The sequence below is a fragment of the Mastigoproctus giganteus genome, chromosome 14 (genome assembly GCF_048544385.1).
Source record: "Mastigoproctus giganteus isolate SK-2022 chromosome 14, ASM4854438v1, whole genome shotgun sequence".
NCBI classification, from domain to species: domain Eukaryota; kingdom Metazoa; phylum Arthropoda; class Arachnida; order Uropygi; family Thelyphonidae; genus Mastigoproctus; species Mastigoproctus giganteus.
In genome coordinates this window covers 33,087,933-33,115,365 of record NC_143588.1, presented here as the reverse complement: position 1 = coordinate 33,115,365, position 27,433 = coordinate 33,087,933, and the positions used below count along the sequence as shown (strand labels likewise).

Here is a 27,433-nt window from a genome sequence, read left to right as displayed (position 1 = left end):
TGGGCATCTGAGATGAGCAGTAGTTGAATCAACCGATAATTGAGATTCTGTCAGAAAAAGTACATGGGGTTTGGCAGACCGCAAGTGGAAATGGACATCGATGAGATTAGAATTGAGACCACATATATTTGTGAAATGAATTAGGAAGTGCTTGGGAGGTTTAGATCTTTTCGCAGATAAGCTTGCTCTATTAGTTTGACAAGTCATGATTTATTCAATAGTAAGAAAAAGTGAGTGGGACATGCTGCATGAAGTAATGAAATTTTTGGATATGGCGTACACGTGGTAAGAATATACCCAGATCCTTGACATAACGTGGCCTCGACAATGCTCCCCGCATACACACTACTCGGACTCCCTCCAGTCATTATCTGGCAGAGTAGAGGTAGCAAGATTATACACTAGCTGATCCGGAAGCCTCCTAGAGAGTTACCAATAGGTTCGGTCAGGTGTACTAACTAGCGGCCAGCCTGCGAACACCGTTTTAGAGCTGTACCCTCGAAATGTAAAGAATATTGGATCTCGCCATGACATTCATCATAACCTCAAAAGTCATCAATCATACTGCATGATGGAAGATATAGGGAAGGATTGGCCGGAACTTAGCTCTAGAGATTAAACATGGGTTCCACCACTTCAAGCCTCCAAAAAGCAAAGAGGTGGAATTTCACCGGTTGATGAGAGTCTTCTACCACTTAGTACTACCTGGTAACATAGAGGGGTGGCGTTCCTCCATGTGGTGTGGGCACCACACCTCGTCCCCTGCTTACGTTGCTTCACACCTGGGTGGTCACCCACCATGTACTTGTGCATGAAGGTTATACCCAGGATTACTAACAGTCCCACCATCGTGAAGGTGCAAGCAGAGGATTTGGCTGTCACAGACCGTCCGGACTTCGCCGAAATTGGGTCCACTTGACTTGAGTGTCACCCGAATATCAGTTCCATCAGCATTTTAGACTCCCAGGTAGCAAGTACAGCTTGTCTGGCATATCTGAGAGAATGTCTGTGACAACCTCAAGGACCATTTGGCTTTATTTGGTACAATTTGTTTGCAGTTTGCTGACTGCAAGTATCTTGCCATTGCAACTGGCAAGTATGCTGTATTGCAGGCTTGTAATCGAAATACGGCACTGATATATCTTCTCCAATCTGTAGTATGGCTTCTTTTGCTGACTTGTCTACTGCTTCATTTCCAGATATCCTGGATGTCCTGGGATCCAGCAGAAAAGTGCATCCTGTTCATTTATGGCACAGTCAGTATTTGTCGTATGTGCCAAAGGATTGGGTGTTTGGGTGTACTTATGTTTTGCCTGGCTTGTGAGGAATTCGTATATATATTACACTTATCGGGTAACACTTATCTTGTACATGAGTTAAGGCCATTTTTATTGTGTATAATTCTGCTGTGTATACACTGCACTCTTTAGTAGCTGTTATATATCTGTAGTAATATCTGGGAATACAGCTGCTGCTTCCACTTAAGTGACTGTTTTCGAACCATCTTTGTATATTGGAATATAGTCAGGAAATTTAGTTCTGCGCACTGCATCTAACTGTTGGAAGATTGTTGCATGTGTCGCTTTTTTATTCCATTTCTGAAAGTAGAAGTCGCATATTGGGATATGCTATTCCCACGGTGGAGTGTGAACTGGCAGGTGGGCTACATTGTCTTTGTTAAGGTTATGCTAAAAAGTTTTGCTAAAAAGACCCGAAGGGAATCTGCTTCAGGTCTGTGAACCCGAAAAGAAGATTCGGTAAGCAGACAGCACGGTCTGATGATGGGTATCGGCAAGGTACCTGAAACGTTACCCAATGTATATTAGTTTAGGCTAATGTTTAAATAAAATATATTTGTAACTCCACATGGTATAAGAGTGGTTTATGATATATATTAATAATTCATAATGAATAACAACCACGTAACATCGTTCCCAAACTATATTTGTATGAAGTATTTAGAAGAGAAATCCTTCTTTACAGTCTGCTCTAGATCCTTTTTTGTGAATGGGACTTATTACGTTTTCTTTCCATTGATCAGGTAATTGTTCTTTTCTCCAGATTTGTGTTATTAGGTTGTAAATGGCTTTATGCAGGATTTCCCCTCCACCTTGATGAGTTCAGCAGGTATCACTTCCAGATGCTTTGTGATTTGTCAGTTTGAGGATACCAGATTTTACTTCTTCTAGTGTGGGTTTCTGGCTCTACAGGGTGGATTTCCTCTTTTTGTCCATCCTCTTCTTCCATTTTTACATTCAGAAGTTCATTGAAATGTTCCTTCCATCATTTAAGAATCTCATCTTTGGATATTAGGAAGTTTTGGTCAGTGTCTTGGATAGGGGTGTATGGTCCTTGGTCCTTGTCTTGGATAGGGGAATAAACCAGTGGAAGAATAAACCATTCTTCCACTGGTTTATTCCACTATACAACTGCCTTATATTTTTGTCTTTGTGGTTGTTTTCCATGTTTACTATTTGGTCTTCTTGGAAGTGTCCTTTCTTCTTTCTAACGAAAGCCTTAGTTTCTTTGCAATGTTGTACTGTACTGTTCATACTTCTTCTCATGGTTGGGACTCCTTTGCCATTCTAATCGTTTGACTCTTCTTCCCTCCACCTTTTGTAACATTCCCCATCATACTATTTCTTAACCTTTGTCTTAGATTCTAATCCCAGAATGTCTTTTGCCAATTCCAGGATAGCATCTTTTATGTATTTCCAAATGCTATTAACATCACTAAATTCATGTTTCTCTGATTGACCAGTGATTATATTTTATATATTTCTTTGAAAGTTAAGCTTATTTTCATTGTCTTTTTGTCTATTATGTTGATTTTTAGTGGAGCAGATCTTTTTTCATGGCCTGTTGCTGACAGTCTTTCTTTTAGCTTTCCAATGACAAAAAATATGATCTGAATCAACATCAGCACCTCTTTACAATCTAATATCTGCGATTGTCTTCTTTTTCCGACTAAAACATGGTCAATTTGGTTAAATGTTTTTCCATCTGGTGACATCCAGTTTTCTTATGTATTTGTTTATGCGGGAACACTATGCTTCTAATTATCATATTTTTGGATGTTGCAAATGATATGGGCTCACATATCATTTGCAACATCTGGTGAGTATGGACTTGGCACACCCAGGGTCCTGAGCTGGATATCATCATTCTTCTCTTCCTTGATGATTCCCTTCTACTCTCTCTCTCAGGGTAACTTAGAATTTTTTTGGCTGGTACAGCAAAAGCCTCAGGCTTTCTTCTTCTTCTTCTTCTTCTTTGGTCCTTAGCTGGCAGCTGGGGGAGGCGGTTGGCCACGCAACCAGTATGCTGCTGTAGGTGCCGCAGGGTTTCTGACTTGCTCTGTGATGTTCTTCCATACCTTACGATCCATGGCTTCAGTCCTGGCCTGGTTAAGGTCGAGACGTCGGCTCTTCAAGTCATCTTCCACTTGCTTGGCCCACGTTTTCCTAGGCACGGTCCGCTGGATGCTCCATTGGGTGGGTCGTTGTCTCCAAAGGAGTGTGGATGGTATTCTGTTCGTGCCCATTCTACATACGTGGCCAAACCATCTGAGCCTTCGCTTCTGGATTTGGTCGGCAATGGTTGGTTGCTGTTGGCATCTGGCGCAGATGGTATCATTAGTGATGCGGTCGCGAAGAGAGATGCCCAAGATCTGCCGCAGGCATCGCATTTGGAATACCTCAAGTTTGTTCAAATCTAACTTGAGACAAATCCATGTTTCCGATCCGTAAAGAAGAATGGGCAGGATCAAAGTCCGGAAGAGTCGGATTTTAGTCTTTGTGGAAATGTTGGTCCTCTTCCACAGACACCATTTGAGCGAGGCGAACGCAGTGGCCGCCTGTCCAATTCTGCTGTGGATTTCCATGGTGGATGCAACTTTCTTCTCCTGGACCAGCGACCCAAGGTATTTAAAGTCCTGCACTTGCTCGATCTGGATGCCTTCGAGATAGATGGTGGCTTGCGACCCATCTGTTGTCAGGGCCTTTGTCTTACCAGCATTGATCTTCAAACCGTATGGTCGGGCAATGCGGGCAATGTCGTAGAGGATGTCCGTGGCTTCAGCGTCGTTACCGGCAAGGATAGCACTATCATCAGCAAACATCAGGTCAGTCACATAGTGATCCTTGTCATATTGTATGCCCTGTCTGTTTCTGAATGCTTGCCTCATAATGGCGTCGACCACGATGTTGAAAAGCAACGGGGAAGCTACATCCCCTTGGCGGACTCCAGTTTGGATGGTAAATTCCTCAGATAAATCATTCTGGATGCGCACCTGGCTGGTTAAACCGTTGTATGCAGTTTGGAGGAGTGTGATGACTTTTCGAGGTACATGTTCAACCTCTAGTAGTTTCCATAAGGCAGGCCGGTGGACACAGGCTTTCTTCAACCTATGGTTAATGATAATAATAATATCAATCTTGTGTCATTGTCATTAGGCATTTTGTGAAGGCTTTCTTTCCCAATGGTTGGCCACCATATGCCTTCTCTTCCAATTTTTGCATTGCAAATCCCCAGGATGATTTTGCAATCATATTTTGGCAATTTATTATTTAGTTCTTCAAGATCTTGGTAGAATATATCTTTAATTTCCTTTTTTCATTTTTGTCTTCTGTTGGGGCATGTACATTGATAAAAAAACATGTTGAACCAGTTACCTTTAATATTTATATAGGATCTGTCTGAGTTGAATTCCATCTTTAAGATATTTTCTAATAGTTTGCTGTTAACTACAAACCCTGTTCCAAATTCATGTTTTGTATTTAAACAGCTCATAAATCAGTTTTTTGAGTGTGCCAGTTATAAAAAGGCTTCTTACATTCCACAACCCGAAATATAGTCCTTTTTGCCATAGCCAGGAGAGGCAGTCTGTTTAATTAGCTGTTTTGGTTTCATAACGGATATGTTTTTTTATCAAAGTACTATAGATTTAATATATTTCATGTCTGGGATTACCATTGAAAAAAAGAAACTGTTGTCTTTTACTAATTACCAGCTCATGTAGAAATATTCCCTTTCTGCAGCATGTCCAAGAATAATTTTTGTTGGCAGTTGTAACAAACTGTTAAGACCCGTACCATGTATGTGTTATCTTTTCCTGTTAATTACTGTAAATTAGTATAAAAAATCACTGTAAAATAATGTTGTTTGCCAGTTGTCTAATATAGCTTTAGTTTTACTCTGAAATTTAATTTCGATTCTAAACTACCAAAAATAAATTCTTTAGATACCAGGGGTATCTGTTTGTTGAGTAGGGAGTTCAAAATTGAGAGCATATTTCCAGAAATATGCTCTCATTTGAGAACAAGGGTAGCCTGTGCAGATATAGCTTTTTGCCGCTCCTGGAACAGAGAAGTTTTTTCTGATTTATTTTCCATTTTATTAGCTTAAATTGGCATATTAACTTATTTTCTAGAGTAGCTTTATATTCCTATTTACGATACTTAGTTTAAAGTAACTTAGATAGAGATTTTGTAGGTATTACTAGTATCGGTAAGGTAACAAATCCACGTGTTTACCGTTCGTAAATTGCTGCCATTGTTAGGCGATACAAAATATCTCGAACTAGTAAGCATAAGCTTAATATAGTATAGTATAGTACATAATATTGTCAATTAATCAGTAAAATCTATTAATCTTGTTGAACTCCACTGTCAGTTAAATTGTACTTTTAACTATACATATAACGACTTAGGTAACATAACATAAATAATAAGTAAAAATAAATAATTAATACTTAACTTGATACGGAAGTCACATAAAGGGATTTCGTAGCTAACACTCGATACTGAAACATAAATATAGCGTTATAACTGTGTTGGGATACAAGTTTAAGGTTTTAATTTTGTACTGAAATTGAAATTTTATTGAAATTAAATCGAAATCATGACTCAGACCAGAGCAGCAAAGCAAAAGGCTCAAGCTAATGGGATTACTGAGGGGACAGTTGCCCTCTGAATCACAGCCTTTTAAAATGCACTACTTGCTTGTTAAATTATTGTGGAGCTGTCGGGTACGGGACATGATATTGCCATGGGGGATGTCTTTGTGTGTGCGCAATGCAAGGAGTGTAAGGAAATCAGGCGACAACTCAGCATTGTTATGGGCCTATATGAGAGCTTGAAGGACAGGGTGGATGCCCTCGAAGGATTAAAAGTGAGGGGCCCATCAAGCTCTCAGCTGCCCACACCAATGCCAGAGCTTGCACTTGGTCATCACACAACACAGCGGCAGTCCCCAAGGCAGAATGCGCTGGTCCCAAAGGAACTAGTAGTTGTGGGTGACTCTATTGTCAGGGAAACGGGAAACATGCTTTGTAAAAAGGATAGGTGGAACAGGACAAGGGTATGTCTGCAAGGGGCAAAGGTTGATGACGTTGTAGAGCGGTTATCATCTTTTAAGGGCACAAAAGGTGATATAGTTGTACACGTTGGCACTAATGATATTAAGAGTAGGAGACCGGCGGAATTACTTAACAAGTGCAGGTCACTGTTGAAATACAGCCGTGAATTAAAGTTGAATTTGAAAGTGTCTGCAATTCTGCCCAGACACGATAGGAGGGAGTATATGATGAGAGCCCTGTCGATCAATTCAGCCCTGGAAAGGTTGTGCAGGGCTCAAGGAGTAGAATTTTTTTTCGGCCTGGTCTGTACTTGTTAACAGGAAAGACTGCTTCTACAGGGATGGGATACACTTAAATAGAAAGGGTGCAAGAATGTTTGCTGATGCTATCGAGGCATTGTTAGGTGGGTCGGAAAACGTCTAGATTGGAGGGACAAGGACTAATAGATTAACAGTAGCCACTGGCAGAGGTGAAAGTGATTCTTGCACTGCTTCTATTGGAATGAGCAGCAGCCTGGAAAATAAGATGCAGGATATTTCAGAGACTGCTGGGAATCATTGGGGTACAAGTAAACACATGGGTTGTGTTAGGGTAGCTAAGAAAAAGAACAGGTGCATGTATACTTGCGTGTACACCAATGCTAGGAGTTTAGTAAATAAATTTGATGAATTTGAAGTATTGCTCAAAATATCAAAGGCAGATATTGTTGGGATTTCAGAGACGTGGTGTCACACAGATATAAGGAATGCAGAACTGGAATTTGGGGAGTACAATATCTACAGAAAGGATAGACAGGATAGGAAGGGAGGAGGGGTTATGCTATTAGTTAAGAAATACATAAAATCCAAGGAAGTGAAGCCAGTCGACATCGCTGGACAGTGCAGTGTCGAGTCGGTTTGGTGTGACATAAGCATTGGGAGATCAAAATTGAGAGTAGGAGTGTGCTACAGGCCTAATGACTTTGATGAGTATAATAAGAAACTGTACAGGGAAATAGAGTGGGCCAGTAAATCAGAGAGTCTTATAATGGGGGATTTTAATTTCCCAGATATTGACTGGAATTTGGGGGCTGGTCACTCACACACTAGCAAGGCTTCTGTGGATTTATTGGATGATTGTTTTCTACATCAGCATGTTTGGGAGGCAACTAGAGGGAGTAATACTCTTGATTTGATTATCAGTAGTGATTCTTCATGCAGTAAGAATATGCAGATAAATGAACCACCAGGTGGCAGTGATCACAGTGTGCTGAAGTGGGATTTACTCAAAGAGGTAACTACCATTTGGGGTAAAGGGAAGGGTTATTGCTTTCGTAAAGGCAACTATGATGGACTGAGACAGTATTTAAATTCTATACAGTGGGACCAACTGATGATGTTACCAACAGCAAATTCAAAATGGGAAGCATTCAAAGAACTTATCTTGGAAGCTACTAGGCTTTACATACCAACTAAGCAATATTGTTCAAGGTTTAGGCCAAAATGGATGTCAGATGAACTAATGAGGCATATGGCAGAGAAGAAAAATGCATGGGATACATACAAATTAACACATGACACAGAAGCCTATGATAGATACAAGTTGATATGCAACCAAGTTACAAAGGAGGTTAGGCAGGCGAAGGCAGATTACGAGAAATCCTTGGCAAGGGATGCAAAGAAAAACAGCAAAGAGTTATTTACTTATGTAAACTCTAGAAGGAAGGGGATGAATCAGATTGGTCCACTTGATATTGATGGGTCAAGTGTTGATGATCCTGCTCAGGTAGCTAACAAACTAAATGAATATTTTGCATCGACATTCACACATGAGGAGTTATTCAGCGAGGGGAATGCCAGAGGTGTATTCAACTCTAGCAGTAAGCTACAGAATCTTGAAATAACTGGGAGTAAAGTGGAGGAGAAACTGTTGAAGATAAACACAAGAAAGGCACCCGGGGTGGATGGGATCTATCCAGTTATATTAAAGGAGGCAGCAAAGGAAGTAAGCAAACCCTTAGCCATAATTATGAGAGCTTCCTTGGACTCAGGGGAGGTACCCATAGACTGGAAATGTGCAAATGTGACCCCAATTCACAAAGGAGGATCAAAGGCACTAATAATATTAAGAGGTAGGAGACCGGCAGAATTACTTAACAAGTACAGGTCACTGTTGAACAAAAGCCGAGAATTAGGGTTGAATTTGAAAGTGTCTGCAATTCTGCCCAGACACGATAGGAGGGAGTATATGATGAGAGCCTTGTCGATCAATTCGGCCCTGGAAAGATTGTGCAAGGCTCAAGGGGTAGAATTTTTTTCCGCCTGGACTGTACTTGTTAACAGGAGAGATTGCTTCTACAGGGATGGGATACACTTAAATAGAAAGGGTGCAAGAATATTTGCTGATGCTATCGAGGCAGTGTCAGGTCAGAAAACTGCTAGCTTGGGGGGAGACAAAGACCAATAGATTGACAGTAGCCACTGGCAGAGGTGAAAGAGATTCTTGCACTGCTTCTATTAGAATGAGCAGAAGACTGAAAAACAAGATGCATGGTATTTCAGAGACTGCTGGGAGCCATTGCGGTACAAGTAAACACATGGGTTGTGTTAGGGTAGCTAAGAATAGAAACAGGTGCAGGTATACTTGCGTGTACACCAATGCTAGGAGTTTAGTAAATAAATTTGATCGGAAAACTGCTAGCTTGTGGGTCGGAAAACTGCTAGCTTGGGGGGAGACAAAGACCAATAGATTGACAGTAGCCACTGGCAGAGGTGAAAGAGATTCTTGCACTGCTTCTATTAGAATGAGCAGAAGCCTGAAAAACAAGATGCATGGTATTTCAGAGACTGCTGGGAGCCATTGCGGTACAAGTAAACACATGGGTTGTGTTAGGGTAGCTAAGAATAGAAACAGGTGCAGGTATACTTGCGTGTACACCAATGCTAGGAGTTTAGTAAATAAATTTGATGAATTTGAGGTATTGCTCAAAACATCGAAGGCAGATATTGTTGGGATATCAGAGCCGTGGTGTCACACAGATATAAGGGATGCAGAACTGCAATTTGGGGAGTACAACGTCTACAGAAAGGATAGACAGGATAGGAAGGGAGGAGGGGTTATGCTATTAGTTAAGAAACACATAAAAACCAAGGAAGTGAAGCCAGTCGACATCGCTGGACAGTGCAGTGTGGAGTCAGTTTGGTGTGATATAAACATTGGGAGATCAAAATTGAGAGTAGGAGTGTGCTATAGGCCTAATGACTCTGATGAGTATAATAAGGAACTGTACAGGGAAATAGAGTGGGCCAGTAAATCAGAGTGTCTTATAATGGGAGATTTTAATTTCCCAGTTATTGACTGGAATTTGGGGGCTGGTCACTCACACACTAGCAGGACTTTTGTGGATTTATTGGATGATTGTTTTCTACATCAGCATGTTCATAAGGCAACTAGAGGGAGTAATACTCTTGATTTGATTATCAGCAGTGATTCTTCATGCATTAAGAATCTGCAGATAAATGAACCACTAGGTGGCAGTGATCACAGTGTGCTGAAGTGGGATTTACTCAAAGAGGTAACTACCATCAGGGGTAAAGGGAAGGGTTATTGCTTCCGTAAAGGCAACTACGATGGACTGAGACAGTATTTAAATTCTATACAGTGGGACCAACTGATGATGTTACCAACAGCAAATTCAAAATGGGAAGCATTCAAAGAACTTATCTTGGAAGCTACTAGGCTTTACATACCAACTAAGAAATATTGTTCAAGGTTTAGGCCAAAATGGATGTCAGATGAACTAATGAGGCATATGGCAGAGAAGAAAAATGCATGGGATACATACAAATTAACACATGACACAGAAGCCTATGATAGATACAAGTTGATATGCAACCAAGTTACAAAGGAGGTTAGGCAGGCGAAGGCAGATTACGAGAAATCCTTGGCAAGGGATGCAAAGAAAAACAGCAAAGAGTTATTTACTTATGTAAACTCTAGAAGGAAGGGGATGAATCAGATTGGTCCACTTGATATTGATGGGTCAACTGTTGATGATCCTGATCAGGTAGCTAACAAACTAAATGAATATTTTGCATCGACATTCACACATGAGGAGTTATTCAGCGAGGGGAATGCCAGAGGTGTATTCAACTCTAGCAGTAAGCTACAGAATCTTGAAATAACTGAGAGTAAAGTGGAGGAGAAACTGTTGAAGATAAACACAAGAAAGGCACCCGGGGTGGATGGGATCTATCCAGTTATATTAAAGGAGGCAGCAAAGGAAGTAAGCAAACCCTTAGCCAGAATTATGAGAGCTTCCTTGGACTCAGGGGAGGTACCCATAGACTGAAAATGTGCAAATGTGACCCCAATTCACAAAGGAGGATCAAAGGCTGACACAAGTAATTATAGACCTGTGAGCTTAACTTCTGTTCCAGGAAAATTAATGGAGGCACTGGTTAAAGAAGCACTGCAGGATCATTTAGACAAGACTTCAGTTATAGCTCAGACACAGCATGGTTTTGTTAAGGGGAAGTCTTGCCTGACCAACTTGATTGGATACTATGATGCAGTCACAAAAGAACTGGATGCAGGGAATAACTTTGATATTATATACTTGGATCTTAGAAAGGCTTTTGATACTGTTGCACATGGAAGACTGCTACACAAATTGGAGCAGTGTGACATTGGAGGCAAATTGCTGCTATGAATAAAGGGGTGGTTGAGGGGGAGAAGACAGAGAGTGGTAATCAATGGACACTGCTCATCGTGGACTGATGTTATTAGTGGAGTCCCTCAGGGCTCAGTGTTGGGTCCATTATTGTTTTCTGTATTTATAAATGATATTGATGATGGTATATCGGGCTTAATGTCCAAGTTTGCAGACGATACAAAGGTTGGCAGGGTTGTCAAGGACACTACTGACACTATGCTGCTGCAAAAGGATCTGGAAAGGTTGAGCAGATGGGCTGAGAGGTGGCAAATGAAGTTTAACATTGACAAATGTAAAGTACTACACATGGGAAACAGCAACCCCAGAGAACGTATCAACTCTGTGGTACTACACTGACAGTGGTAGAGAATGAAAGGGACTTGGGGGTGGTTGTGCAGGCAGATATGAAGTTCTCTGAGCAGTGCAGACGGGCTGCAAGAGCTTGCAGCCCGTCTGCACTGCTCATGAGAATTCATATACTGATTGCACAGCACCCCAAGTCCTTTCATTGTATAAGGCGATGGTCAGGCCACACCTAGAGTACTGTATACAGGTCTGGAGGCCTCATTTCAAGAAGGATGTAGAGCTGCTGGAACGAGTACAGAGAAGGGCAACAAGATTAGTGAATGGAACAAAGGGGTGCTCTTACGAAGAAAGGCTTAAGTTTTGCAAATTACAGTGTCTGGAGACTAGGCACCAGCGAGGTGATCTGATAGAGGTGTATAAAGCCTTGAATGGTTTAAGCATGCTCAATGCTGATGGGATTCTTCCTCTAGCTCAGAAAAATCACCTGAGAGGGCATAAATTCAAATTGAGGAAAGACAGATGTAGGACAGATGTGCGGAAATTTGCCTTTAGCCAGCGGGTGGTTGGTTGGTGGAACAGACTTCCATCCCTTGTGGTGGAGGTTGATAGCCTAAATAAGTTTAAGGCTCAGCTGGACAGGTATTTTGAACGAACAGAGGGGTGAAGTGGAAGTGGGGTTTTTTTTTTTTTTTTTTTTGGCTGATGCTGTATAAGCTTGCTTTCTTGCATCAAATGCCTCTACTAATGCTAATGCTAATGCTAAATGGTCAGGCCACAACTAGAGTACTGTATACAGGCCTGGAGACCTCATTTCAAGAAGGATGTAGAGTTGCTGGAATGAGTACAGAGAAGGGCAACAAGATTAGTGAATGGAACAAAGGGTTGCTCTTACGAAGAAAGGCTTAAGTTTTGCAAATTACAGTGTCTGGAGACTAGGCACCAGTGTGGTGTTCTGATAGAGGTGTATAAAGCCTTGAATTGTTTGAGCATGCACAATGCTGATGGGATTCTTCCTCTTGCTCAGAATAATCACTTGAGAGGCCATAAATTCAAATTGAGGAAAGACAGATGTAGGATAGACGTGCGGAAATTTGCCTTTAGCCAACGTGTGGTTGGTTGGTGGAACAGACTTCCATCCCTTGTCGTGGAAGTTGATAGCCTAAATAAGTTTAAGGCTCAGCTGGACAGGTATTTCGAATGAACAGAGGGGGTGATGTGGTTATTTTTTGTTTATTTATTTATTTTTTTTGGCTGATTCTGCATAAGCTTGCTTTCTTGCATCAAATGTCTCTACTAATGCTAATGCTAATGCTAATATGGAAGTGCCTCTGACAAAGTAGGAGGAGTGCTGATACAAAATGGTCCTCCTTGTTGAGGTTCAGTGATGTGTGCCGTTCGTATATCTTTCTCATGGCTTGGTAAATTGGTGCTGTAATTTTCTGTAAATAACCCCTCAGGTTCTTAATCCTCTTCCGTTGTTCAATGAGATCTATCACACCTCTCCTTCGATTCTCCTTGAGGTTCAGTGATGTGTGCCATTCATATATCTTTCTCGTGGCTTGGTAAATTGGTACTGTGATTTTCTTTAAGTAATCTCTCGGGTTCTTAATCACCTTCTGTTGTTAAATGAGATCTGTCACACCTCTTCCTCCTTTCTGGGCTATGAGCAATGGTAAAATTCAGGTGATGTTGGTGCCCATGGTTAATCTCATTATGTCATCCATATCAATATTGTCTGATCATTGATGAGACAATATTGATCTGGGGCTGCACAGTGTTTAGAGCTCTGATCATGTTGATATTAACAAGCTTCTCAGTCTCTGATGGTGTTTCTCAATCAGGTGGGCCTTGATCTTCATGTTTTATGGCTGTTAAGCCTGCATTATCCCCAGATATTTGTTGGTCCCTCCCTCTGTCATGGTATTAATCTCTTCACCAGTCTTCAGCTGGTAGTTTCAGCCAACTGGATTTCCCTGATGCAATAAATGGGTCTTGCATTTGTCTAGGCTAAATTGCATCCTGATGTCAGTACTAAACTCTTTGGTGATCCCGAGTAACTGTTGGAGTTGATTCTCAGTTTCCGCAGAATTTGATGTCATCCATGTACATCAGGTGAGAGGTGTATAGGTTCTTCCTACCCTCATTTAGGTTATTAGAACCTCATTTAGAACCACCATGCTCAACAATAGCAAGTACAGTGGACAGCGGGTTGAGTGCTAAAGAGAACCACAGTATCTCCCTGTAAGAATTCTCATCTGATGGCAATTTGTCTGGTTGTGATGTTCTGGACCTTGATTCTAGCAAGTGTGTCAGTGTCAGGCTGACTTTGTAGATTTAGTGTCTCTACCAGCCAGCTAAGGGGCACAGCGTTGAAGGTCTTCACAGAATGAGACAAAGAGTGGCACCAGATGGTGCCGCTCTCCGCCTTAACTATCACTTTGACCTTGGAGGAGGTAGATCCAATGAAGCAACTTTCATGATTTTTTTCCCACCCATGTGATTTTTTAAAATTTTTTCTTCACGGTGGGATTCAAACTCAGGTCCGTCAACATTGGTGGTTGGTGCATCGTCATAATCACTGGGCTAATCGCATCCCTTTATTATTATCAATGTCATACATGTAGGAAAAGCCAGTGTGAAGTATTATTTGCAATGACTGAGCTTCAAAACAGACTTTAAGAAGATTAATCCACAGGCCTGCAGCAAACAATTTTATGCAACAATCTTGTTAATGTTATTTATTACCCACAAAATAGATTACGAAGGATTCACCATCATAAGCAATTTTAGAAAGAACTGTAAATAATGTAATTGTTATTCTAATCAACTTTAAGCATACTCTCTCTTGTACACCATTAATACTGCGTCCCTTATAGGTTGTAATGTATGTAACACATCTACACAACCACAATAATATAAAGTGATAATTTTACAGTTTAATTCGGAAAACAAAATGTGAAAAGTTAACTGTTATCTCATAAATAAGTGCATTTAATATATATACTATATAACAGGGGTGGCCAACAAGTCGATCACAACAAATTTTAAATATATATAAAAAATAGATTAGTCAAAATCTAAATGTTATTATTATTATTATGAGCCCCACTACACTTGCTAATTACAAATCTGTTGAACCACATGATTACTCTTGTCACGCTTGTCTAGTGAAAATTCACGCAGTTACATTGTGGAGAGCATAGTTTCTGTGTCGAATTTTTATTTAGTTTACTTAATATTAATAACTGGACAGTTATTAATATGTTAATTTTATACCCTTTGTTTTAAAATGAATACTAGAAAAAATAGCAAAATGTATCATTTTCATCAAGAGTGGAAACTAGAATACTTTTTTGTAATGATAAAAGAAAAATGTTGTTTGATTTGCAATGCTTCCATGGCTATACCCAAAAAAGGAAATTTAGAAAGGCACTTCAACACACTCCACGGTAAATACCAATCAGATTTTCCGTCTAATAGTGACTTTAGAAAAAATAAATTAAAAGAACTTAAATCCAGACAATTCGCACAACAAAATTTCTTCATGGCACCTAATTTACAAACTAAAGCAGTAACTGTAGCATCATTTAAAGTGGGTCATCTTCTTGCAAAAAAATGCTAACCATTTTCCATTCATGGTCCATTCATCAAAGACACATTTTTAGAAATAACAGATTCTCTTTTTGAAAATTTTAAAAACAAAATTGAAATTAAAAGTGCTCTTCAATATCTGCAATATTCTCTCCTGATTCTCTAATAGGATTCTTATTATAGAAAACAGATTGACCAGATCCAATGCCCACATCAGGAATATGCCTTACCCTTTGCCAAAGGTTGTGGACAGCTGAGCAGCAGGACTTCTTGGTATAGTAGTGTATAAGTTGTATTGGTTTTACTTATTTTTAGCCATTGCTGACGCTCTGCTGCGGTGCAAAGGCCTCTCCCAGAACCTTCCATCTTTTTCTATCCCACACCGTGGTTGGCCAGTGCCTGCAGGGTTTAACAGGCACAATTAAATTGTAAAATGTTTTAGCTCTCAATTCATGGAATTAACGCCTTTAGCTATTAAAGCTAAATTTGTGCTTTCTATAGCATCAGCTCTATTGCCTAAAGGCCAGAGGTGCAAACAATGGTCTCTCAAAATCAGTTCGTTATACGGAAACTACTTTCAATACAATGACTAAGGGGAAATCAAAATAGTTCGGTACATAGAAAATTTCGCTATACGAAAGTTTGTTAAAGAGAGGTCCAACTGTATATTATCATATGTAAAAGTTAATAAATATTTTTAAATATTCAAACCTTGTTCAAGACACTTGCGGAGATTAAGTAAGCTGTGAAAAGATAAGGAAGCAACATGAGGTTTTCCCCATCTATCAATGCCTTCTTCAACATCTTCTTCATATTTTATCCAACGTGCTGTCTCTTTCCATTCTAGTCTTCCATCAAATGCCACTTCAAGTTCATCAAGCTCAACAAAGATCTTTAAAAAAAAAAAAAATAAAGAAACTTCACAATAAAATTCTAAGGAATTATGATATAAACTAAATCTCATAAAATACAAATACCATTAAATTCATATTTCACTACAATAAAAATATTTCCAGTTTATGAATAACTTTCAACATTAATAGCACAGGATGAGTGAATCACATTAAAAAAAAATTCATAAGTTGGCTGTTCGGGATAGAAAACACAATTTTCTGTAGAAACAATGTGGGAATCATTTAACATAAACTATGGAATAAAAATTAAATCAATAAAAAAATTGGGAATTCACAAGGCTGATTCTAACACAGAAATTAGTAATTCAAATATGGAACATACCAGTATGTAGGTATTGATAAAATAAGAATTAACCAGGTTACACTGCTTTGCAAAGATATAATTTATAACATTTAATAAATAACAATGTACCTTGAGACTTTTCACATTCTGGCATGGTTAAACCTCTTCCATGACAGTAAATACAACCACTCAATAAAAACCTTTTCAGTGACAGGACAGTAACATCTTACAATATATGTACATTCAAAGAGCATAGGACATCCTCCTACACTCTTTTACACTAATAAGTGACACCAACATTGGAGTGATAACCTGTAGCCTTGCTCTAATAGACAGAACAGAAGCAGACTAAGACTATTTACCACAGTTCATTTTAGAGATTATTACACATCCTTTCTGTCATATCTAGATAAATTCCAATACCCCTTTATTCTAAGCTCCAACTTCTGTTTTCTTAGCATTATATTACAACTTAGATTGGTGTCTTCAGTTTGCATATCTCTAATGTCATAAATTCTTACATTAATAGCAACACAACCTGAGGATACCAATATTTCTACCATGACAAGTTGGGGGACATTGGCATTTACGGCTTCCAATCCCCTCCACACCTTTTAATTAGTATGGTGCTTATGTGTTTTGATCTATCTCTTTCATTTGAATAACATATCAATTTTTTCAAAACATAAATAAATTGTTCAAATTTTTTATAAGAAGAAAAAAATTAACATATACCCCCTCCCCCCGTGTATGATGAATGTGGAAAGCCTTCAATAATGCAAATGACATTGCCAGTGAATTCAAAAGGTACTTTGCATCAATCTTTACAGAAGAAAGACATTAATAAATAGTAGAAAAAACTTAATTTTCAGTACTTACTTTAATATAATCTGCAGTTGGGCTTAGAGTGAATAAGGCGGAATAGGCTAAAAATTGGATTTAATGCGGATGAGCTTAAACACACACAAGATAGAGAGTTTCGTCGAATATTTGCAAATACCGACATTACACTCAAATTTTCAACATACAATAAACTAGGATCCATGTTTAATTCTTATAAAGAAACTTATAAATACCAAATCTGTGATTTGAACAATATAGTATATTTAATAAAATGCCAGCAAAAATGTAATGCATGCTATATCGGTATAGCATGCTACAAATGTAATGCTACAAAAACATCAAATACATGAGCATACTATCATTATAATAGCTTTAGAACTGGGCAAGCAAATACAGAACTGACTTTATATGTACAATCCCATAACCACACACCTCTAGTAGATTCAGCATCCCCCATTATTAAATTACAATCTAGTTTCAGAATTTATCAGTATGAAGCCCTTATCATAGAATGGTTTCGGCATCAATCCAAATTAAACGTATAAAATGCAAAATAACCCTACAACCTCTCCCCTGTCTGGAATCTCATGCACCTGAGATTCCCACATGCATCAAAGAGCATCACGGGAACTTAAGAGTTCTTTTAAAATACACGCGCTCTCTCTCTCTTTCTTCACTATTACCAACTGAGGACATTAATAATGAAAGCTTAATGTTACGGCTATTGGTCTCTTGATTATACTCTCACAGTCTCAATTCTTTTGAACTTTAATTCATGACAACCAAGGATGAAGATGTGCACTTCTATTTCCTTGAGCATATTTTAACTCCGTTTCAAAAATTTAAGCCCAACTGCAGATTATATTAAGGTAAGTACTGAAAATTAAGCTACTGCTACTATTTATTAAGTCAATCAAATCGGTACCCTAAGGAATCCTACAATTTATCCAATCGTTAGAATAAAGACTTTTCATAATGATAAGAGGCTGCAAGAGTGAGGCTGAGCAATATGAAATTAGCAGTCACAGTGAAATTACACAGTGAAATTACAGAATATTGTTTATTAGGAAACTTTTGATCTAAATGCAAGTAAAGCCCTTGGAGTTGATGAAACATAGCGAGTAATTTTAAGGGAGGCAGCAGAGAGAGAGAGAGAGAGAGAGAGAGAGAGAGAGAGAGAGAGAGAGAGTTTATATGTGCATTAAACCATTAAAGGTAATTAGAAGGACATTACTAGACTCAGAAAAAATTACTTTGGAGAATGGCCAATGTATCAGCAATACATGAGGGCAGTAGTAGATATATAGGCATGTAATGCTGTTTGTTTGTTTGGGATTTATTGGGCGCATCGGCAACTATGACCATAGTGCGCCATACATATGATAATTATGCGTGCCATTTCTTCTCAAATAGAGAAAATGGAAAAAAGGAACCAGAAAGTAATTTTTTTTTTTTTTTTTTTTTTTGCTAACTAAAGGAGGTGATATACTTTAATCATCTTGAGAAAGTTATATATGCTTGAAACATTTGTTTCATTGTTTAAAAGTGAGGTAAGTGTAGGATCTTTTGTTGTGGCTGAAGTGCAAAGATTCTGGCGTTCTCTTGTATATTTTGTGCATTCAACCAGAATGTGTTTCAATGAGAGTATTGTATTACAGTGATGACATTGAGGGGGGTATCTCTCTCCTCTTAAAAGATAACCATGAGTGATATTTGTGTCACCTATTCGCAGACGAGCCAATATTACCTCCTGATGTCGGATTCAACTAAAGCTGGAAGGCCATCGCTCAAGGTTTGGCTTGATACTTGAAGTTTATTATTAGGTTGATTTTCCCACGATAACTGCCATTGGCACATGCATTTTTCCTGGATTAGTAGTAGTAGCAGTAGTCGCATGTGATGCAAGAAAGCAAGTGTATGAGCTTATGCAGCATCAGCCAAAAAAAAAAAAAAATCACACCATTCCCTCCAAATGCCTGTCCAGTTCTTCCTTAAATTTATTCAACCTATCAACTTCCACAACGACAGATGGAAGTTTGTTCCAGCAATTAACCACCCGCTGGCTAAAGGCAAATTTCCGCACATCTATTCTACATCTGTCCTCTCTTAATTTGAATTTATGCCCCCTTAGGTTTGTAATCTGAACAACTGGAAGGATCCCATCAGAATTCAGCGTGTTCAACCCATTCAAGGCCTTATACACCTCAATCAGATCACCGCACAGGTGCCTAGTCTCCAGCCACTGCAATTTGCAGAACTTAAGCCTCTCTTGGTAAGAGGATCCCTTCATTCCCTTCACCAATCTTGTTGCCCTTCTCTGTACACGCTCAAGTAAATCTACATCCTTCCTAAAATGAGGCCCCGAGACCTGTACTCAAGGTCTCGGGGTACTCAAGGCAGTACTCAAGGCATGGCCTGACCATTGCCTTATACAGAGGGACAATCACCTCCTTCTCCCTGCTAGCAAAATTCCTATATATCATTGACAAAACCCCATGACCTGCCCTGGCAGCCTGTCTGCATTGCTCAGAAAACTTCATATCTGACTGCACAATTACTCCCAGGTCTTTTTCATTTTCTACCACCTTAAGTGTAGTATCACACAGTTGGTACGTTTCTCTGCGGTTACTTCTACCCGTATGCAGTACTTTGCATTTGTCTGGAAAACAGATTGCAATTGCTGGGATGAACTGCTATTGGTTGGCGATTCAGTTGCAGCTCCGGATTGGATGCAAAATGATTTTTCCGGACAAAGTTGAATTTGATTATTGGTCGATAGTCTTGATGAGGCACTTTCCACTTATTCTCGGGTGATAGGTGAGCTAATTTGGCAGCATTGTCCGTTAGTTCATTTCCAGGAATTGCCATATGTCCTGGGACCCAGCAGAAGTGTATGTTTTTTCCAAGTTCTGATAAGGTATGTAAAGAGCTGACTATTCTTTTCACGACTGGGTGGGTGATGTTCATGGTGTTTTTTAGTGCTTGAAGTGCACTTAAAGAATCTGTAAAAATTATGCTATTGTTAATATCAGAGGACTCAATATGATTCAGTGCAACCTGAATTGCTATTAGTTCGGCGGAAAATATACTGAACTCACATGACAACTGATAAGCTAATGTGATGTTTGGAAAAACTGCAGCGATTCCAACGTGTACATCATTCTTTGATCCATGTACTATGGAGTATGTACTATGGAAAAGCTGGGAAACTGGTCCACTACTGCATGGTATAGTTGCAAGAAGTTTTCTCTTTGCAATGTAGATTTATTCCATTCATGCAGATGTAAGTCACATGAGCGTGGAATGATATTCCAAGGAGCAAGAGAGGATGGGAGGCTATGTGCCACATTGTCTAAGGTTAAATTTATTTCTTCTAAGAGGTGTTTTATTCTCATACCCAAAGGACGATTAGCATTAGGGCGGTTTTGGTATAACCTGCTGTGCTGTGATGTGAAAAGTATGGGCCAGTTTGGGTGTTCTGGCATAGATCTAATTTTATAGGCATAACGTAATATCAGTTGTTGTCGCCTGATTGAGAGAAGGGGTTCGTGTGCTTCAGCATATAAATTTTGTGTTGGAGACGTGTGATATGCCCCTAAAGCAACGTGTATTCCACTATGATGGATAGGGTCAAGCCAGCGAAGGGCACTAGGTCTTGCTGAACTGTAGACTGGTGCTCCGTAGTCAAGTTTCGATCTTATTAATGCTCTATATAACCATAATAAAGTAAGATGATCAGCTCCCCAATTAGTTGCAGAGAGAAACAGGATGATATTTAGTTTTTGTTGAATGATGTTCTTAGTCTTTTGATATGCTCAACGAAAGTGAGTTTATGGTCTAAAGTGATTCCTAAGAACTGTATGCTGGGATGAACTGCTATTGGTTGGCAATTCAGTTGTAGCGCCAGATTGGGATGGAGTTTGCATTGGCGGCAAAACTGGATGCAAAATATTTTTTCCGGACAAAGTTGAAATCCATTAGTCTGAGCCCATGAACAGATCTTAGTTATTGCCCCTTGCAACTGTCTCTCAATAGTATTCATGTTTTTCGCATGACACTAAATACTAAGGTTGTCTACAAACAGTGCTTTATCAATAGTGTCTGGAATTTGTCCAGCAATGGTGTTTATTGGAATTATAAAAAGTGAAGCACTGAGGACAGAGCCTTGAGGAACTCCTTCTTCTTGTGAAAATACTTGGGACAGTGAGGTTTTAAATCGAACCTGGAATGTAGGCTTGCATAGGAAATTTTGTATGAAAATCGGGAGGTGACCCCAAAGTCCATGGCGATGTAATTCATAGAGTATTCCATACTTCCACGTGGAATCATAGGCCTTACTGATATCAAAGCAGACTAACACATGATGTTCCGATCTGGGGAATCCATTCCGAATGGAATTCTCTAGTCTGACTAGTATATCTAGTGTAGATCTGTTTTGTTGAACACTGAATTGTGCAGAATGTAGTAGATTGAAATTTTCAAGATACCAGATCAGTCGGCGGTTCACCACCTTTTCGAGAATTTTGCAAATGCAACTGGTCAAGGTGATTGGTCTATAATGAGTGGGATTTGTAAGATCTTTACCTGGTTTAGGGAAGGCAAGGACCGTAGCATGATGCCATTGATTAGGGAATTTATCTTCCAGGAACAGTCTATTGAATAGATGAAGAAGTGACTGTAATGATTCGGTACTTAGTTTCTGTATCATAGAATAATGAATATTATCTGGTCCTACAGCACTGCTTCTAGATGTTGACAAGGTTCTATGTAATTCGTGGATGGTAAAAGGTAAGTTGTATTGTTCATCTCCTTTTGAAGAGAAGTTTAACTTTTGTTTTTCTAAACTTGTTTTTAATCTTCTGAAGGTCACTGTATAACTTTCTATTGCTGATGTTTTTGCAAAGGTTTCACCTAGTATATTGGCAATTCCAGCAGGATCATTTACATTCTGCCCTCTCCATTCCATGATGGGTAGAGGTATCATTTTATATTTACCACTCATTTTTCTGATTGCTTTCCAAATTTTATGTGTAGGAGTTGCTTGATTGATAGTCGAAGTGAAGCGGATCCAAGCAGCCTTTTTATTGCAGCGCCTAACATATCTCGCTCTTGCTCTAATGCACTTATATTGAATGAGATTGGTTGTAGTTGGACTCCGGCGAAAAGAATTCCATGCTATGCTTTGCTCTATTTTAGTCACAAAGCATTGATCACTCCACCAGGTTTTTGGATGAATCAGTAAATTTGAAGAGGATTTCGGCATGGTTTTTTCTGCTGCATGTAATATCGTTTTTCTGACATAGTCAACTGCTTCATCAGTTGTGGAATTTTGGATTATTTCGGGATCAAGCTTAGTTAATTTTTTATAGGACTCCAATCTGCTTTATCAGTGAGCCAATGTGGAATTTTAGTAGGATGATGAGAGGGCTTATTAAGTAATTCAATTATTATGGGGAAATGATTGCTATGTAGTGGATCGTTGTTTAACGTCCACTTTAGAGTAGGATATAAGGTTGCTGAACAGATAGACAAGTCTATCGCAGTTTTTGTTCCTGAAGGAAGGTGAACGTATGTAGGTGAACCGTCATTTAGAAGAAGGAGGTTGTTATTATCTAGACACTGTTCAATTAGTTTTCCTCTTTGATCGATATTGTTGTTACCCCATAGAGTGTGATGCCCATTTAAGTCTCCCAGAATGAGGAAAGGTGTTGGGAGTTGAGCTATAAGATTGCTGAGATAATTATGTTGGAAGGTATAGCTTGGTGGGATGTATAAGGAGCAGATTGTCATATGGATGTCAGCAGCTAAACGGACTGCTATTGCCTCGAGGGGGGGGGGAAAGTTCAGTAAGACCTGTTTGGTAGGAATATGTGGGTTTGTTAAAATAGCTACACCACATGTGCAATATTCTGATTGGTTCTGTCTTTTCTAATAATGTTATAACGAGACAGTTTTGGTGTATTTTGGGGTTTTAAATTAGCATTAGTAGAGGCATTTGATGCAAGAAAGCAAGCTTATGCAGCATCAGCCATAAAAAATAAATTAAAATAAATAAATAAAAAATAACCACTTCCACTTCACCCCTCTGTTTGTTCGAAATACCTGTCCAGTTGAGCCTTAAACTTATTTAGGCTATCAACTTCCACGACAAGGGATGGAAGTCTATTCAACCAACCAACCACCCGCTGGCTAAAGACAAATTTCCTCACGTCTATCCTACATCTGTCTTTTCTCAATTTGAATTTATGCCCTCTCAGGTGATTATTCTGAGCAAGAGGAAGAATCTCATCAGCATTGAGCATGCTCAAACCATTCAAGGCTTTAAACACCTCTATCAAATCACCTCACTGGTGCCTAGTCTCCAGACACTGTAATTTGCAAAACTTAAGCCTTTCTTCGTAAGAGCAACCCTTTGTTCCATTCACTAATCTTGCTGACCTTCTCTGTACTCGTTCCAGCATCTCTACACCCTTCTTGAAATGAGGCCTCCAGACCTGTATACAGTACTCTAGATGTGGCCTGACCATTGCCTTCTACAAGGGAATAATCACCTTCTTATCCCTGCTAGAAAAATTCCTATATATCATCGACAATACACCATGAGCTACTCTTGCAGACCGTCTGCACTGCTCAGAAAACTTCATATCTGCCGGCACAACCACCCCCAGGTCCCTTTCATTCTCTACCACTGTCAGTGTAGTACCACAGAGTTGATACGTTGCTCTGGGGTTGCTGTTTCCCATACGTAGTACTTCACATTTGTCAATGTTAAACTTTATTTGTCACCTCTCAGCCCATCTGCTCAACCTTTCCAGATCCTGTTGCAGTAGCATAGTGTCAGTAGTGTCCTTGACAACCCTGCCAACCTTCGTATTGTCTGCAAACTTGGACATTAAGCTTGATATACAATCATCAATATCATTTATAAATTCAGAAAACAATAATGGACCCAATACTGAACCCTCAGGGACTCCACTAATAACATTAGTCCACGATGAGCAGTGTCCATTGATTACCACTCTCTGTCCTCTTCCCCCTCAACCACCCCTTTATCAATAGCAGCAATTTGCCTCCAATGCCACACTGCTCCAATTTGTGCAGCAGTCTTCCATGTGCAACAGTATCAAAAGACTTTCTAAGATCCAAGTATATAATATCAAAGTTATTCCCTGCATCCAGTTCTTTTGTGACTGCATCATAGTATCCAATCAAATTAGTCAGGCAAGACTTCCCCTTAACAAAACCATGCTGTGTCTGAGCTATAACTGAAGTCTTGTGTAGATGATCCTGCAGTGCTTCTTTAACCAGTGCCTCCATTAATTTTCCAGGAACAGAAGTTAAACTAACAGGTGTATAATTACTTGTGTCGCCCTTTGATCCTCCTTTGTGAATTGGGGTCACATTTGCACATCTCCAGTCCATAGGTACTTCCCCTGAGTCCAAGGAAGCTCTCATAATTATGACTAAGGGTTTGCTTACTTCCTTTGCTGCCTCCTTTAATATAACTGGATAGATCCCATCCACCCCAGGTGCCTTTCTTGTATTTATCTTCAACAATTTCTCCTCCACTTTACTCTCAGTTATTACAAGATTCTCCAGCTTACTGCCAGAGTTGAATACACCTCTGGCATTCCCCTCACTGAATAACTCCTCATGTGTGAATGTCGATGCAAAATATTCATTCAGTTTGTTAGCTACCTGAGCATAATCATCAACAGTTGACACATCGATATCAAGTGGACCAATCTGATTCATCCCCTTCCTTCTAGAGTTTACATAAGTAAAGAACTCTTTGCTGTTTTTTTTTGTATCCCTTGCCAAAGATTTCTCGTAATCTGCCTTCGCCTGCCTAACCTCCTTTGTAACTTGGTTACAGATCAATTTGTATCTATCATAGGCTTCTGTGTCACGTGTTAATTTGCATGTATCCCATGCATTTTTCTTCTCTGCCATATGTCTCATTAATTCATCTGACATCCATTTAGGCCTGAACCTTGAACAGTATTTCTTAGTTGGCCTAGTAGCTTCCAAGATAAGCTCTTTGAATGCTTCCCATTTTGAATTTGCTGTTGGTAACATCATCAGTTGGTTCTACTATATAGAATTTAAATACTGTCTCAGTCCATCGTAGTCGCCTTTACAAAAGCAATAACCCTTCCCTTTACCCCTAATGGTAGTTACCTCTTTGAGTAAATCCCACTTTAGCACACTGTGATCACTGCCACCTAGTGGTTCATTTACCTTCAGATTCTTAATGCATGAAGAATCACTACCGATAATCAAATCAAGAGTATTACTACCTCTAGTTGCCTCCCGAACATGCTGATGTAGAAATCAATCATCCAATAAATCCACAAAAGCCTTGCTAGTGTGTGAGTGACCAGCCCCCAAATTCCTGTCAATATCTGGGAAATTAAAATCCCCCATTATAAGACTCTCTGATTTACTGGCACACTCTATTTCCCCGTACAGTTTCTTATTATACTCATCAGAGTCATTAGGCCTATAGCACAATCCTACTCTCAATTTTCATCTCCCAATGCTTATGTCACACCAAACCGACTCGACACTGCACTGTCCAGCAATGTCGACTGGCTTCACTTCCTTGGATTTTATGTATTTCTTAACTAATAGCATAATCCCTCCTCCCTTCCTATCCTGTCAATCCTTTCTGTAGGCGCCTCTGTAGCCGGGTGGGAAGGAGCAGCAGTGCGTAGCACTCGCTTCTTGATTAGACCGGGATTCGAGCCCGTCACCACCAAATACGGAGGATGCGGAAAGGTCAGGGAATGACCACCGCATATCCCGGAGCAAAATGGCCTTAGTTGCTAATGCTCCTAAAAAAAAAAAATCAAAACCAAACCAATCCTTTCTGTAGACATTGTACTCCCCAAATTCCATTTCTGCATTCCTTATATCTGTGTGACACCACGTCTCTGAAATCCCAACAATATCTGCCTTTGATGTTTTGAGCAATACCTCAAATTCATCAAATTTATTTACTCAACTAATTGCATTGGTGTACACGCAAGTATACATGCACCTGTTCTTTTTCTTAGCTACCTAACACAACCTATGTGTTTATTTGTACCCCAATGATTCCCAGAAGTCTCTGAAATATCCTGCAACTTATTTTCCAGGCTGCTGCTCATTCCAATACAAGCAATGCAAGAATCACTTTCTCCTCTGCTAGTGGCTACTGTTAATCTATTAGTCCTTGTATCCACCCAATCTAGAGGTTTCCAACCCACCTAACACTGCCTCGATAGCATCAGCAAACATTCTTGCACCCTTTCTATTTAAGTGTATCCCATCCCTGTAGAAGCAGTCTCTCCTGTTAACAAGTACAGACCAGGCTGAAAAAAATTCTACCCCTTGAGCCCTACACAATCTTTCCAGGGCCGAATTGATCGACAGGGCTCTCATCATATACTCCCTCCTATCGTGTCTGGGCAGAATTGCAGACACTTTCAAATTCAACCCTAATTCACGGCTTTTTTTTCAACAGTGACCTGTACTTGTTAAGTAATTCCACCGGTCTCCTACTCTTAATACCATTAGTGCCAACGTGTACAACTATATCACCTTTTGTGCCCTTAAAACATGATATCCGCTCTACAACGTCATCAACCTTTGCCCCTGGCAGACATGCCCCTGTGTAGTACCACACAGTTGGTACATTTCCTTGGGGTTACTTCTCCTGATATACAGTACTTAGCATTAGCATTAGTAGAGGCATATGATGCAAGAAAGCAAGTTTATGCAGCATCAGTCGAAAAAAAAAAAAAAAAAAAACCACTTCCATTTCATCCCTCCGTTCATTCGAAATACCTGTCCACCTGAGCCTTAAATTTATTTAAGCTATCAACTTCCACAACAAGGGATGGAAGTCTGTTCCACCAACCAACTACCTGCGGGCTAAAGGCAAATTTCCGCACATCTGTCTTTCCTCAATCTGAATTTATGCCCTCTCATGTGATTATTCTGAGTACGAGGAAGAATCCCATCACCATTGAGCATTCTTACGAAGAAGGGCAACAAGATTGGTGAGTTGAACAAATGGGTACTCTTACCAAGAAAGGCTTATGTTCTGCAAATTGCTGTTCCTGATGAGTAAGCACTTGTGAGGTTATCTGATTGGTGTGTATAAGGCCTTGAATGGGTTGAGCAAGCTAAATCCTGATGCAATTCTTCCTCATGCTCACATTAAGAACCTGAGTGGGCATAGGTACAAATTGAGGAAAGACTGTTGTAGATGGATGTGTTGAAATTTGCCTTTTTCCAGCAGGTGGTTGATTGGTGGAACAGACTTCCATCTTTTGTTGTGGAAGTTGATAGCCTAAATAAATTTAAGGCTGATCTGGACAGGCATCTGGAAAGAATGGAATGGTGAAATGAGAATGGAAAAGTTCGGTGAAACACAAGCAGTTCCTCTTGACATCTCA

At 39.6% G+C, this 27,433-nt stretch overlaps 1 protein-coding gene across 1 annotated transcript in view; it reads right to left on the bottom strand.

The window, feature by feature from the left end:
* The window catches only part of LOC150075056 (band 3 anion transport protein-like), a 934,629-nt gene that overhangs the window by 443,742 nt on the left and 463,454 nt on the right, over positions 1–27,433 (bottom strand). Inside the window, exon 10 of the mRNA XM_090388866.1 lies at positions 15,660–15,840. Coding sequence (XP_090244992.1) covers positions 15,660–15,840 — 181 coding nt within the window. The remainder of the gene's footprint in view (positions 1–15,659; positions 15,841–27,433) is intronic.